General features: G+C 39.5%; 1 protein-coding gene across 1 annotated transcript in view; it reads right to left on the reverse strand.

The window, feature by feature from the left end:
* Positions 1-5,833: 5,833 nt before the first annotated feature.
* Positions 5,834-16,093, reverse strand: part of ATG4A (autophagy related 4A cysteine peptidase) — a 35,973-nt gene continuing 25,713 nt past the window's right edge. Inside the window, exons 10-13 of the mRNA XM_089678285.1 lie at positions 15,639-15,784; positions 13,593-13,649; positions 10,822-10,933; positions 5,834-7,659 (exon numbers count right to left, since the gene is read on the reverse strand). Coding sequence (XP_089534411.1) covers positions 7,595-7,659; positions 10,822-10,933; positions 13,593-13,649; positions 15,639-15,784 — 380 coding nt within the window. The 3' untranslated portion in view covers positions 5,834-7,594. The remainder of the gene's footprint in view (positions 7,660-10,821; positions 10,934-13,592; positions 13,650-15,638; positions 15,785-16,093) is intronic.

The following is a 16,093-nucleotide window of genomic DNA, read 5'->3' on the forward strand; positions in this document are numbered from 1 at the left end:
CTTTAAGAATCATGTTTGCAGTGAAGATTAAGATAGCAGCCATAGGCCTGATTCACACTGGCAATGACAGACATGTGTTTGAAGGACATTTCTATACAGATGTAACGATTTTACATTCTATATTTCACACTGTGCATCTACCTGCATTTAGGTGCATTCAGTTTTAGAGAAAACAGAATTCTGAGCATCCATGGGAAGATTAGATACTTTGAATACGTCTAAACACACATAAGCATATGGAAACACAAGTACATGTAAATGCAGCAGAAATTTATATGGCAAGAATAAAGTTTGTTTATACTTCCCAAATAGTTTCTCCTGCATTTAACTAAACCAAATGCAGGAGGCTAGTTTACTAATATTTAATGCAAGAGCGATGCGCTAATCTTGTTGCACATCAAACCCACTTGGGCCCTAAAACTTTGTTTTTATACATTAACTAGATACAACTAGAAACAAAATATTGGTGAAACTAAATCTACTGCAGTTGCGTGCTTGGTTTAAGATACACACATATATATATATACACATACAGTGCTCAGCATACATGAGTACATCCCTTTGAAAAGTAGGATTTTAATCAATATCTTAATGAACACAAGAACAATTTCCAAACTTTTGACAAAACTGAGTTTTATACATTTGTTTCACTCATTAAATGAAAGTAAGGTTAATAATATAACTTAGATCACAAAATCTTCAGTTTTACTCAAATTAGTTGATGCAAAAATGAATAAAACCCACAACAAACACTACTACATCTCATATTTTGTATGACCTCCATGATTTGTAAGGACAGCACCAAGTCTTCTAGGCAGGGAATGAACAATATGGTGACATATTGCCACTTTTATCTTTTTCCAGTCTTCAAGAATGACTTCCCTTAGAGCCTGGATGCTAGATGGAAAGTGATGCTCAACTTGTCTCTTCAGAATTCCCCATAGATGTTCGAATGAGTTCAGATCAGGAGACATACTTTGCCCCTGAATCACTTTCACCCTGTTCTTCTTGTCAGAAATGCAACAGTGGCATTAGATGTGTGTTTTTGATCATTGTCATGTTGGAAAAGTGCACCACGACCAAGGACACAGCATGATGGTAGCATCGTCTCTTTCAATATAGAGCAGTACGTCTGTGAATTTATGATACCATCAATGAAATGCAGCTCCGAACACCAGCAACACTCACGCAGCCCCACAGAAGGACGCTGCCACCACCATGTTTCACTGTAGGCACCATGCATTTTTCTTTGTATTCCTCACGTTTGCGACGCCATACAGTTTTGAAGCCATCAGTTCCAAATACATTTATCTTGGTCTCATCAGTCCAGAATACGGAGTCCCAGTAGTCTTCTTCTTTTTCAGCATGGGCCCTGGCAAATTCTAGGCGGGCATGTTGTGCATGGGCTTTAGGAAAGGCTTCCTTTGTGTATGAGACCCATGCATGTCATTCCTCTGCAGTGTACGCCATATTGTATCTCGGGAAACAATCACCCCAGTTTGGCTTTCTACTACTTTAGCTAATTGCAGTGAACTTGCATGGTGATTTTCTTCAACCCTTCTCAGCAGAAGATGCTCATGTCTAGGTGTTAACTTCTGTGGACTGCCTGGATGTCTCTGTGGTTGCAGTTCCATCTTTGTTAAATTTTTGTATCACTTTTTCTACAGTATTCTGACTGATAAGTAAAGCTTTGCTGATCTTCTTGCAGCCTTCACCTTTCTTGTGTAAAGAAATTATTTTCTTTCTCAGGCCTTGTGACATTTCTCTTCCATGTGGTGCCATTGCTGACAGCATGAAATGGGAAGGGGATTTCTTTAAGTAACGCCGTTTTCTAATCAACTCTGTTGGACACCTGTTTAATGAATAATTAGACTCACCTGTAGTTAAATTCTTGTTAATTAGGATTTTGTTGTCTAAAATGTAGCTTTGCTCCTAAGATTTCATTGGGGTGTATTCATTTTTGCAACATGGTCTTGAATGAATTTGTTAGAAAAAATACTTTTGTGTGTGTGTAAATTAACAAACCTTGTTTGCAATCAATGGCCCACGTTTGTTTGAGTATTTTGCAGTATAGTGTCCCACAGTAAATGTTGATTCTGAAAAGGAGAGTAAAGGTTTTCTGACAAATCTCTTGGGGTGTACTCGTTTATACTGCGCACACAGTATCTCACAGAAGTAAGTACACCCCTCACATTTCTGTTAATATTTTATTATATCTTTTCATGTGCCGACACTGAAGAAATGACACTTTGCCACAATATAGTGAGTGTACAGCTTGTATAACAGTGTAAATTTGCTGTCCCCTCAAAATAACTCAACACACAGCCATTAATATCTAAACCGCTGGCAACAAAAGTGAGTACACCCCTAAGTGAAAATGCACAAAAAAGTGTCAATATTTTGTGTGGCCATCATTATTTTACAGCACTGCATTAACCCTCTTGGGAATGGAGTTCACCAGAGCTTCTCAGGTTGCCACTGGAGTCCTCTTCCACTCCTCAATGATGACATCACGGAGCTGGTGGATGTTAGAGACCTTGCGCTCCTCCACCTTCTGTTTGAGGATGCCTCACAGATGCTCAATAGGTTTTAGGTCTGGAGACATGCTCGGCCAGTCCATCACCTTTACCCTCAGCTTCTTTAGCAAGGCAGTGGTTGTCCTGGAGGTGTGTTTGGGGTCATTATCATGTTGGAATACAGCCCTGCGGCCCAGTCTCTGAAGGGAGGGGATCATGCTCTGCTTCAGTATGTCACAGTACATGTTGGCATTCATGGTTCCCTCAAAGAACTGTAGCTCCCCAGTGCCGACAGCACTTATGCAGCCCCAGACCATGATACTCCCACCACCATGCTTGACTGTAGGAAAAACACACTTGTCTTTGTACTCCTCACCTGGTTGCCACCACACACGCTTGATACCATCTGAACCAAATAAATTTATCTTGGTCTGATCAGACCACAGGACATGGCTCCAGTAATCCATGTCCATAGTCTGCTTGTCTTCAGCAAACTGTTTGCGGGCTTTCTTGTGAATCATCTTTAGAAGAGGCTTCCTTCTGGAACGACAGCCATGCAGACCAATTTGATGCAGTGTGCGGTGTATGGTCTGAGCACTGACAGGCTGACCCCCCACCCCTTCAACCTCTGCAGCAATGCTGGCAGTACTCATATGTCTATTTCCCAAAGACAACCTCTGGCTATGACGATGGCAATATAGTGTGTGTGTGTGTGTGTGTGTATATATATATTATATATGACATATCCTTTTTGACTGTGAGGAGGATTAGCTATTTAAACTGATCAGTCTCCCAGTTGCTGATCAGAATATGCATTGAAACACACTTATCGATATACTATATACTGTATATGTTATGTGGAGGAGCTATTTTTTTTTTTGTCTGAGCAATGAAATAGCTATTTAAGCCGCGTAGTCTCCCTCATTCAGTGTTCATTTTATATGATAATGTTGCATATAGTCAGTAGTAATGGTGTCGAGGCAGGGCTGCGACATGGTGATGTCAACACACTAATACAAGTGCAAATATAATTTGAGGGCATAAAATGGCAGCAGCCGTTCTTGCATGTGGTGGCTATTGAGCACACCCTTTTTATATTTATTACGTCACAATTTCACCCCTGACAAAGTCTTCTTTTGGGCGAAACATGTTGGGTTATTTGGGGATTTTAGGCATCTTTTGAAAGCAGAGAGGAGAGACGATTTATTAGATCTTGTAGTTGGTCAGCACCCTGAATTTGTCATTGAAGTTTGCCCTCTGCATCACATCCTAAGCACTGCTCTGCAGGAAATTTGACTTCACCACTATTTGGTTTGTCAGCTTTTGTACTAATTTTATTCAGTAAGAAAAAAAAGTTTTGAGGGCAAGTGGACTTGATGTGTGACGAGATTAGCGCATCACTCTCACATTAAAGGTTAGTGCTAATGCTCACAAAATGGGGCCATTTTCATGCATTTTGTCATAGATTATTAAGAAAGCTTGTATATGTTTATGCTGGCCATACCCCTTTAGATTTTTTTCATATTTAGTCTACAGACTGACTGGAAAAAAAATAAGATGACTCCATCTACACTACACAGTAAAGATGGGGAAATCTCCTGGTGTAGCTATTGTATTTTGACAGCTAGCAAGACGTTTTTCATCAAAAGGATGTCAGGGTGGAATGAGGCTGACGGCCACAGTCTGGGGTTGCTTTACTAAACGTAAATAGTAAATGTAAATTGGGTATTCCTTTCAAAGTAAAGTTACACCACATCAGGTGCAATGAAAAATTTTAAAAAAGCATTTATCTGCCTTTGGTAAATACACCTAGCGGAGCACATTTTCTTATGAACCAGATTTGTTCAGTGTACGGCCAGCTTTAGTCCTATATATACACAAAATACAGCAAGCTTCCAATGGCTTTAAGTTTGCATTTGAGACATTTCAGAAATCATTCACATATGCCTCTGGCCCCTTTGTGACCCACATTTTTACCTTCTTCTAAAGGTGCAACAAGCTGATTTTACATTCCTATTGATTTGTATGGGGAGAAAAGCAATTCTGTTGACAATAGAAGCCTGTGTATTCAAGTCCTTGTGATCATTGATACTAAGGGGTGCTCTTCTATATGTGGATTTCAGATACATTTCAAGGCTTGTTTACACTTTCTATATCCCACTGGTTACTCATGAATGATTTGCAGAATGTTAATTTACATATTGCAATTATGGAATTGTCACAGGACACTTTAAGAATGAATAGGTCTGCATCCATTACTTAAAAGGACAATTCCAGGAAATAGGTGAAAGTGCTTAGTAAGGTATTAATGCTGTCTAATAAACTATCCTAATCTGGGTTTTCTGTAATCCAGAGAGCACCTCACAAATTCACTAGTGGTGTACTTCTTTAGTTCTTTGCAATGTAACCTTCCTTCTGAGTGCTTCTATCATGAACGCATTCAGTCTTTCAAGGCAATTTTGAGCCCGATTGATGGATGCAAAAAAATGTCTTAGTACTTAGCCCTTTTATCAGGTTTTCTGCACCTTAATAAAATGACTGCACCATGATTAATCAAAAAGAAAATGTTCAAAGTGCATTAATGGTGCTCATCTGCATTTGAATTTAGGTTGATATTCATTTTAATATGTAAGGATAAAAACAGAACCATTTGTGCATATTTTTAAACATTTGCAAAAATGTTTAAAGCTAAAGTTTAGTCCAATTTTTGGGGGATACCATACATATAAGGTATGTGCAATAGTGTGTATTCCATTATCTGCAGGTAGCTGCTTCTGTTAAAAATTGTGTGTTGTCACCTTTTCACAGTCACTGGATACTGCCCTAAGTGGCTGTCTTCTGGCGCTGTGAAGGTTAACAGCAGGTTCAGTGAATGGGCAGAGGAGATGCTGTCATTCAATTCCTCCTCCATCCACAGAATTCCATGCATCATGAGAGTGTAGTAAGACAAAGTTCTATGAATGGTAAAAGAAGCAGGAGAGAGTGTAGGCGAGTGGCACAGTTTTCCTGATTAGGAGCCATTGCTGTTAACCTTCACAGTGCTGAAAGACAGCTAATCTGTGCATTATCTGGTGGATGTGAAAGGGACAAAGCACAGAGAATTTTTAGCAGAAACAGCCGCTTGCCATTAATGGGATGAATACCTAATGTACTGTATATGGTGCTGTACCCCCCCAAATAGTTTTTTCTACTAAACGGCATTTAAAATTGAAAAGGAATGGCTAGGACAGGCTGCTAAATGTTCAGTTACATTGCAGTATGCATGGTATGACTAAACAGTTGTTTTTCTTCAGTGTTTTATGAGATTGAGAAAAATATAATCAAATGAAGATTTATTGAAAGCAATCATGATTACATAAAAAAGATAGCAAGCAAATATATAGTGAAAATACTCCCTTATTTTCAAATGCAGGAATTTTCCCAAATACTGCCCCCCTCCAAAAACAGACACAAAACTGATGTGTGCTTGGACTGCCAATCACATCCTGTCCATTGGCTTGCTTTGTTAATACAGGTCCAACGCAACAAGCTGCAATACATTGTTTCCAATAAGCCCCATTCACTCTGATGCACTACAGGGCACATCAAGGAAAACAAAATATAATATTTTGGTTTCCACTGTGGAAAATGCAACGCACTGCATGTTTATCCAGCCAAAGTCCTTTATCTGATGTTATGCTCTAAAATCTGACTCATGGTTATGGATTACTACACTTGGTTCACCCTCATCATTCCTTGCACTGCATTATAAAATAAAAAGTGCAACATTCAGATAGTGTGAGTCTCATATTCTCTTTTCTACCAAAAGTGATGACTTATATGAGTGTATACACATTGACTGATTCATGCTTAAACCAAACCTGAGTGCAGAACTTGTTTGTAGTGAAAAAGTTAAAAAAACAACACTGTATTGTCTCTTCCCTCCCCGCATGAACATCTTTCTTACATACAGATACAGAAAGCATAATGCTTTAAAACCTAGCTATGAGATAAAAAGTGCTAATGCAGAAAAATCCTACACTATGGTCAAAATAAATAATTATGCTACCTAAGGACGCTCTCATCTTTAATATAATAAAAATGTCCGTTGCTTAGAAAGCAATAGGCTGATAAATCTGAAGCGTGCCCAATATTACTGCTTTGGTCACATGATGTTTGCCTTATTGCTCACTGATGGTTCTGTCTGGACAAACCGCTTTCTCAAAGTTATTTTGCCCTTAAGATGGATGCTTCCTTCCTAAACCTCAGGCACATTTTAACTAAAAGCCTGTAACAAAAAGAGATGCTACATTTATTTTGCCTCTTCTGCTGCTAATCAGGAAAAAGAAAAAGGCATCAGGTGTATCACGGTGATTGCACACAAAATGGCTGCCCTCATAAAGGCGATCCCATTGCTGTGGGTCGGTGTACGCAAGTAGCACAGTTGGAACAATTGATTGTCAGCAAGTTATACAAACTGCAAAGCTGTAAAAAGACCTTTTACCAACTGTGGGGGGAGAAAAGGGGGACTTTGACGTTTGTCAGGCAATCCAACATGAAAATATGGTACATAGTGCTAGCCAGGAAACACATTATATATATATGCATCCTTACCGCACAGACAGTATGACGTTAATAAACCGAATCCTCTCGGCAGGAAAAGTCAGTAATATACACATACACACACATAATTCCAAGGAATTGTTCAAATTCTTATAAACAATACAGACTTTTCCAGCATGGAAGTGTATAAAAATGGTGCAAGTTAGGGTCTAGCAAAAAAAAAAAGGAGACAGTTAACCCTTTGTCTGCTACGTGTATACTGTGAAATGCAGGGGCCTGCAGTGCTATCGTTCAGTGCAAATATCCATCCATCCTTAGACACACTGAGTGAGAGTGTAAACACTGTTGGCCATCCCAGAAACAGAAGTATACAATAAATGGGTATTTCTCTCCTAGAAATGTAAATCCAGTGCAGAAAATCCTTTCAGCGGCTCCAAGCACTGTGCTTGTTTTTCTGCTCTGACTCAGGCACTTTCCGGTAAACTTGCATCTTCTGTGTGTGATCCAGCGGCAGCAGCACAGACACAGAGACCTCATCACACTGTGAGGATCTCAAACTCCTCCTCTACATCAAAGAGTTTATCAGTAGACTCGATGAGCTCTGTGGTGAGAGAAACAGATATGAACAGAGGTGGGAACAAATGCAAAATGTGATATTCAATACATTTTCAGCAGGAAGCAAACTTGTAAAAGTAGGCTGCCACTGCTGACAAAGCCCTGAAAATGCTAGTTGTCTGGCTGTCATGCCAGGTGACTAGCCTTTTCAAGTGTGGTGAGCAATAGTAACCCATATACTGCACATCCATCAGTATATATTTAGTTTAACCTCTTGGCGCCAGCGCCTCCCGGCCCTTTAAGAGTTTCAGAAGTCGGGAGGCGGGGTGGGGTTTTAGGGTCATATGACCGCCGTGATTTGCTGTCACATGATCGGAAAAGGTCTCAATCAAAAGGGGAGATCAGGACCTTTCCGGGAGTAGCAGAAATATGTGCTGGGAGTGCGCAGGGCGCGTGCTCTCAGCACATATGTATTTTTTAATTGTACACAAATATGCAGCCACTCGTCGTCAAGGGGTTAATGTATTTAAAATGAGATTCAAATGGTCAGGAATGTTTCTGAAATGCACTTAACTGCTCTGCGGTTTAGAAAATCAACAATGTGCTAGCAATAAACATAGCAACCAATCAGCAGTCATTTTTCATTCTTTTTAATGCTGTCACGTTGCTAAGCTATGACTGGCCTTAGGTGATACACAGAGCTGAAACAAATCCTCCTACATAGGTTGTACCCGTTTATCTAAAACTGCCTTTTCCCCTACATCCATTTAAAGTGCAGAATTTATAAAGTTTGTCTGCGTGTTCAGAAAACAGGGGATGGAGAGCTGAAATTAGACACTGTTGAGTGAGGAGAGCTCTGAGAGCGGATTGGAGGGAAGGGGCACACCCCCCCTTCATACAGCACACAGGAACGGAGCTGAGGTTGTCAATCACAGGCTGTGTGCTGGAGGTCCCTCCCCTGTCATCTTTTTTCTCTTATAAACCATATAAATGCTGCGCTACATTCAAACTTATTAAGTGAATGTGGAATCCAATGACACAAATCCAATATAGTGACAATAATAATGAAATAAATAATACGTGCTTACTGATAACAAAAATTATCAAATAAAACACCCAAAAAGATGAAAAAACACAAACTTAAATCTATACGCATGTGCATGAAAATACACATACATATAATTACATCACACGTGCAAATGTGAAGTGAAATAATGGTTACTTATTAAACGCAAAATTTCACTTCACTATTTCACTTCACATTTGCACGTGTGATGTAATTATATGTATGTGTATTTTCATGCACATGCGTATAGATTTAAGTTTGTGTTTTTTCATCTTTTTGGGTGTTTTATTTGATAATTTTTGTTATCAGTAAGCACGTATTATTTATTTCATTATTATTGTCACTATATTGGATTTGTGTCATTGGATTCCACATTCACTTAATAAGTTTGAATGTAGCGCAGCATTTATATGGTTTATATTCACTTGATCACTGGTATATGATTTAATGCTAGCAGCTGTTTGGGGTTCATATATTTAATTTGTTTTAATTGTTTAAACACATTATTTGGAGCGCAGGAGGGTCTCACCACTATTGCTACTATCTTTTTTCTCTTGGTGTCAGGAAAACTTGTCAAAAGTGATCTATGCAGATAGCAGAGGAATGAAGTAGTAGACAGAAATGACACTTAGTGCTCTTACTTGAGACAAGTACACACTATGGAGGGATGTGCTTTGTTCATATTTCATGTCTGAGGTTTAACTTTAATTAATAAAAACAATAAACTTAGTAATAGCTACTTGCCTCTTTTTCCTCGTTTTCTGAAGTTTACTTGGTCTGATCCACCTGTAGATGGGTCACCCAACTCAACAGCTGGCTTCCTTTTGCTGTACTAGATCAATAATGACAGCTCACCTGACTTTGCGCATGCACCGAATGTAATCTAGCATGGTTTGTTACTAGTCAGCAACGAACCATACCAGATCTCATACATGGCACATGTGCGGGATATCTCTAAAAGGCATGGGTGACGTAGACTTCCTAAGGGGCAGCTGCGAATACATGATTAATAGCTTTTGAAAACCAGAAAGTCATAAAATGCAAGCTAAAAATCTCTTTGATTGTAAAAATGGCTGGATGAGGTTTAGGGATGAGCATGCAGAGTTGCATACATCATGGATTTTTGTTTGTTAGGCAAAGGCCAGTTTAAAGGGTAATGTTAACCTGGGGAAGAAGAAGTATCTCTGTTACTAATAAGTCTGTATATGCAGTAATTCATGCTTGTTATACTCACTGTGGAACCTAAGGGGTTAATCCTCTGCATTATGTAAAAGGGGCTGTTGATACGGTCTTCTCTGATCCTCCTCTCATTTTACTGTCCCCAATCCATCTGCTGACAGTACACAGCTCTAGGAGACACTCTGCACATGCTCAAGTTTAGTGTGTATGGCTAGAGAGTTTTATTTTCTTTGGGAGGGTGCATGTGATCAGCACAAGGCCAATCAGAAATGTCCAAACAGAGGGTCAGAGGTTTTGCCGCCTCATAGGATAGTCAGAGCAGTATGAAAACTCCTCTTACAAGGTTTAACCAGTGCTCAGCTGGATACTGATAGAAGTCACAAGACTGCTATATACTGCTGATGAGAAAAGGTATTTTAGTTTAAATTTACTAAAATAATTGCATTTCCATGTTGTGTGTACTGTGGGAGACCAAATATAGTGAATGCAGGGTCCTGGGTTTAGTAACACTTTAACTCCAACCCCAAATGACAGAGCTCATCAGGACCAGCAGAAAAGAAAAATCAACCCAATGGGGACCTATAGAGATATTTCTGCATCACTCAGACACCACACATTTATGAATGGTAGTTTGGCCAGGATATGTAGAATTTTCAGTGCCAAAGTTTTATTGTTTTTCATCATGTCCGTTAAGAGTGTTTTTTGACTATAAAAACAGACTAAAATCTTTACAGAAAACACAGAGAATGCCAAAGGTATGTCAATGAGGATGAAAAGAAAGTATTATTCCATCCTCACTCTGAGCTGCATTAACATGCCAACTGCCTGCTCTGGACAGTCTAAGCATACCCTTCATTACAGACCATAGTTTAACTCCCACCACCAAGAAATAATGATAGAAATATATGCAGAAATTAGTTATTGGCTAAACGGCAATGTTATTTAATGAATTCCTTTACCAACCTGCGCCTGTAGTGGTCACCTCTGGCTTTGTTGGTGGTATAAAAGGAGGCCAATGAGGAGGGTGCTTTGGTGCCAGTTCAAACATCCGTAAACTCTGCTGCTTTAGTATCTCCTGCCATTGAAAAAACACCTCATTAAAAATGTTAATGCATATTGGGATATCAAAATGCAGTTGAGTCGAGGAAAGCCAGTATGAAAAAATAAATGCAGCACAGATCCACTTTGAAGGCGAAAAATATCAGTTTAAGGCTTAAAATATTATTTCTGTATGCTAATGTACTAAACATGCAAAATTGTTATATACTACTGCTCAAAAAAGTGATAACACACTGTGCCCATATACAGGCAGGTCCATAAATATTGGGACATTGACACAATTCTAACATTTTTGGCTCTATACACCACCACAATGGATTTGAAATGAAATGAACAAGATGGGCTTTAACTGCAGACTGTCAGCTTTAATTTGAGGGTATTTACATCCAAATCAGGTGAACGGTGTAGGAATTACAATAGTTTGCATATGTGCCTCCCACTTGTTAAGGGACCAAAAGTAATGGGACAATTGGCTTCTCAGCTGTTCCATGGCCAGGTGTGTGTTATTCCCTCATTATCCCAATTACAATGAGCAGATAAAAGGTCCAGAGTTCATTTCAAGTGTGCTGTTTGCATTTGGAATCTGTTGCTGTCAACTCTCAAGATGAGATCCAAAGAGCTGTCACTATCAGTGAAGCAAGCCATCATTAGGCTGAAAAAACAAAACAAACCCATCAGAGAGATAGCAAAAACATGAGGCGTGGCCAAAACAACTGTTTGGAACATCCTTAAAAAGAAGGAACGCACCAGTGAGCTCAGCAACACCAAAAGACCCGGAAGACCATGGAAAACAACTGTGGTGGATGAGCGAAGAATTCTTTCCCTGGTGAAGAAAACACCCTTCACAACAGTTGGCCAGATCAAGAACACTCTCCATGGAGGTAGGTGTATGTGTGTCAAAGTCAACAATCAAGAGAAGACTTCACCCGAGTGAATACAGAGGGTTCACCACAAGATGTAAACCATTGGTGAGCCTCAAAAACAGGAAGGCCAGATTAGAGTTTGCCAAACGACATCTAAAAAAGCCTTCACAGTTCTGGAACAACATCCTATGGACAGATGAGACCAAGATCAACTTGTACCAGAGTGATGGGAAGAGAAGAGTATGGAGAAGGAAAGGAACTGCTCATGATCCTAAGCATACCACCTCATCAGTGAAGCATGGTGGTGGCGTGGCGTGGGCATGTATGGCTGCCAATGGAACTGGTTCTCTTGTATGTATTGATGATGTGACTGCTGACAAAAGCAGCAGGATGAATTCTGAAGTGTTTCGGGCAATATTATCTGCTCATATTCAGCCAAATGCTTCAGAACTCATTGGATGCCGCTTCACAGTGCAGATGGACAATGACCCAAAGCATACTGCAAGAGCAACCAAAGAGTTTTTTAAGAGAAAGAAGTGGAATGTTATGCAATGGCCAAGTCAATCACCTGACCTGAATCCGATTGAGCATGCATTTCACTTGCTGAAGACAAAACTGAAGGGAAAATGCCCCAAGAACAAGCAGGAACTGAAGACAGTTGCAGTAGAGGCCTGGCAGAGCATCACCAGGGATGAAACCCAGAGTCTGGTGATGTCTATGCGTTCCAGACTTCAGGCTGTAATTGACTGCAAAGGATTTGCAACCAAGTATTAGAAACTGAAAGTTTGATTTATGATTATTATTCTGTCCCATTACTTTTGGTCCCTTAACAAGTGGGAGGCACATATGCAAACTGTTGTAATTCCTACACCGTTCACCTAATTTGGATGTAAATACCCTCAAATTAAAGCGGGCAGTCTGCAGTTAAAGCACATCTTGTTTGTTTCATTTCAAATCCATTGTGGTGGTGTATAGAGCCAAAAATGTTAGAATTGTGTCGATGTCCCAATATTTATGGACCTGACTGTACATATTAATAATAAATGCAACATACAACCCAAAATTGAACATTTTGATCAATATTTCCAGTGCATACATGCCAAATCTCAAATAAAAACATTATGGTGTAAAGTCCACACTTAGTGATCAATCTTCCTACAAACTTCTCAGTTTTATATGCGGTGTCCACACTTATATGCATACAGAACTCTGAACAGAATTGGGTGATCGGTTATTGCTAAGCAGGTCATAAAGAGCTTAGTATGCAATACTCCCAGTTGGTCATCAGGTGTCCCTTTCCTCTAAATAGGATCTCACTTTCCTCTGCTAGTCCACGCCTAACATCAATGTCAACTCCCAGGTAGTGATGCAGTATTTCCTAGTGGCCAGCAGATGTCACTCTCCTCTGGTTGGAACCAGGGTGCCTGCACTCATTCACTCCTCACACCCATTTACGTGTCCCACATACTGTACAATCAAAGCAAATACTTTCCATGTTGTTGTAAAGAGAGAAATTATTTTATTTAAAAAATGGAATTGCACTCACATAAAAATGTCCTTATAACTTGTACGTAAATGTCGATAAAACCACCCCTTCCAGATTCTGGCATCTAAAATTCACTTCAGCCATTATACCTTTCAATTTTGGGTTGCATCTTGCATTTATTTTTAATATTTATATAGGGTGGCTCATCTCACCAACATCAAAGAGTGGCCTCCATTCACAAAGCGGCAAGACAAAAGTAGTTACTGGCTTGCTACATCAGCATACCTACCACCAATGCCATATTGAAAAATATTTGCCTTTCTTACCTTTTCTACAGTTTTACACCAACTGTCAAAATCTGCTTCTTCCTTGCAAAAGAATCCCTGGGGAGAGAATAAAAAATTGTAATCAATGAAAAATACAGCAAACAGTAAAGTTCTTGCTCCCGTGCAGCATGCTGGAAGCAGGGTAGAGAGCTCTGTTCTTGTCTGCCTTCTTCACCAAACACAACTGTTAATACTTCATATAAACCAATGAGAAACATGGCAGCATTATTAAATCACATTTTTAATTAACAAGTAATCTTTCCCTGCCATGAATAAAATAACAGCTACTTTTAAGCCTCCTATGACCTAAAGCTGTGGTGTTCAACCAGTGTGACCCTCTACATTACCAAAGGGCTGCACATAAAATTCAGTGAATATTCATTATCACAGACAGCAGACACACAATAGTGGACATGATGTAAGATATGGTCAGAGACTGCAGACAGGATACAGGAGATGGTCAGAGACTGCAGACAGGATACAAGAGATGGTCAGAGACTGCAGACATGATATGTGAGATGGTTAGACTGCAGACATGATACAGGAAATGGTCAGAGGCTGCGGACACAATACAAAAGATGGTCAGAGACTGTAGACACAATACAAGAGATGGTCAAGGACTGCAGACATGCTATGTGACATGGTCAGAGAGACACAATACAAGAGATGGCTAAGAACTGCAGACATGCTACGTGACATGGTCAGAGACTGCAGACATGATACAAGAGATGATCAGACACTGTGGACACACTACAGTAGACAGTCAGAGACTGTGAACTTGCACACTGGGGAGATGCTTCAGGGGATAGTCATGGACAGGAGACATTATACACGAGACTGCTAGAAATCACTGCTATAATAGGGCAATATGGAAACACAGATTAGTGTCTGCAGGGGCCCCAAGGAAAGGACCAGCCACACAAAAAATGCCAAAAGGGTGACAGGTTGGGCTCCAGGGACCTAAAGCCTTGGCAAGGATCACATGGATACCAGAACGCCATGGAGGACATTTATCAGTTTTGTAGCACAGCAAGGTAATAAAACAGAAGCAGTGAGACAGAGAGTGTACATCGCATTTCTTATAAAGTTACAGCTTGACTGAAATTCTTCCCTCGGCTTCTATAAAGTAGCACATCAACAAAATAAAATTCCTGACCACTGCACTTAACTGTGCATTTATTTAGAGTGAAAATCTCTCATAGTCACAGTGATAAATCTGTTGTAGTTGGTTGTCCAGGTTTACAGGTGCAGGGGTCGCAAATACACAGAAAAGCGGTCACTGACACTTTGCTTAGTAAGAGATAACCTGATTTGTGTCTAAATTTGTATCTAATTTGCTTGATAATGTCCCATGAGAATGTTTATTTCACTTCATTAGAGACTGAAAACATTCAGTAAGAAAGACAATTACTGGTAGATTTGTGGAAAAGGCAGAAGCAAGGCACATCCACTATGCAGGGCTACTAAATGAGAAGTAAAGCCTGCACAGGTAAAAGCATATATCATACACTTTTACAAACCATGCCCAGAAACAAGTTTTTTTTTCATTAAACATCAACACACATTAATAAGGTTCTTTACATTAACCTGACGTGTATCACAAGTATAAAAAAAAAAATCTTAAAAAAAGGACTATAGTTTTTCTTTAAGGTTATTGGAAATAAATGTAAAATGGAACATTTGGTACCAAACTGCACAAGTAGGGTATAACATAAACAAGGAGGGCAAAACCTAGACACACTTACCCTCCAGGCAGTGGGGGAGCTAGGTTTTCTAATGCTAGAGATGTATTAGTCTCTGTGGGGGGAATTTATCAAAACTGGAGAAGCCAGAATCTGCAGCAGCTGTGCATGGCAACCAATCAGCTTCTATCTTTCATTTTCAAGGTTAACTGAACACACTAAAAAGATAGAAGCTGATTGGTTGCCATACCTACTCCAGTTTCCCTTTGCTCTGTCTTGATCTGTAATTACGAATAAGGGAGATAAAGTGCACAGAAATACTTTATACAGATTACATTATAAATGTAATTGGTTTACTACATACTAATGCCACTGAGGGGTCCAGATTCAAAATCTTCATCCTGTTAGGATTTTTTTGGCAGTGATATGTCTGATCCTGCACCGTCCCAGTTTCTTCTGTGTCCACAAAGTTCTGCGTTGTGTGGGGATCCAGGTAAATGAGTTCATCCCCTATACAAGGAAACAGTGAAGATATCTTTACATAAAGCCACTTTATACAATGACTAATATTTTATTACACTGAAAATTTATATATATATATATATATATATATATATATATTTTATTTTTATTTTATTTTTTTTTCAGGCCCAAACATTATCAGCAATGTGTTTCCTACATTGAGAGACCCACAACTGTCCCCAGTTGACAGTTCATACAAGCCCACAGAGACATTTCTGTGACCCTTAGTGCAGGACAGCCTGTGGGGACACACAGAGGACATCAACATACTACTGACTAACTACTGTTCACTACTAC

The sequence above is a fragment of the Staurois parvus genome, unplaced genomic scaffold, assembly GCF_062004578.1.
Source record: "Staurois parvus isolate SC_StPar_1 unplaced genomic scaffold, SC_StPar_1.0 ptg000202l, whole genome shotgun sequence".
NCBI lineage: Eukaryota > Metazoa > Chordata > Amphibia > Anura > Ranidae > Staurois > Staurois parvus.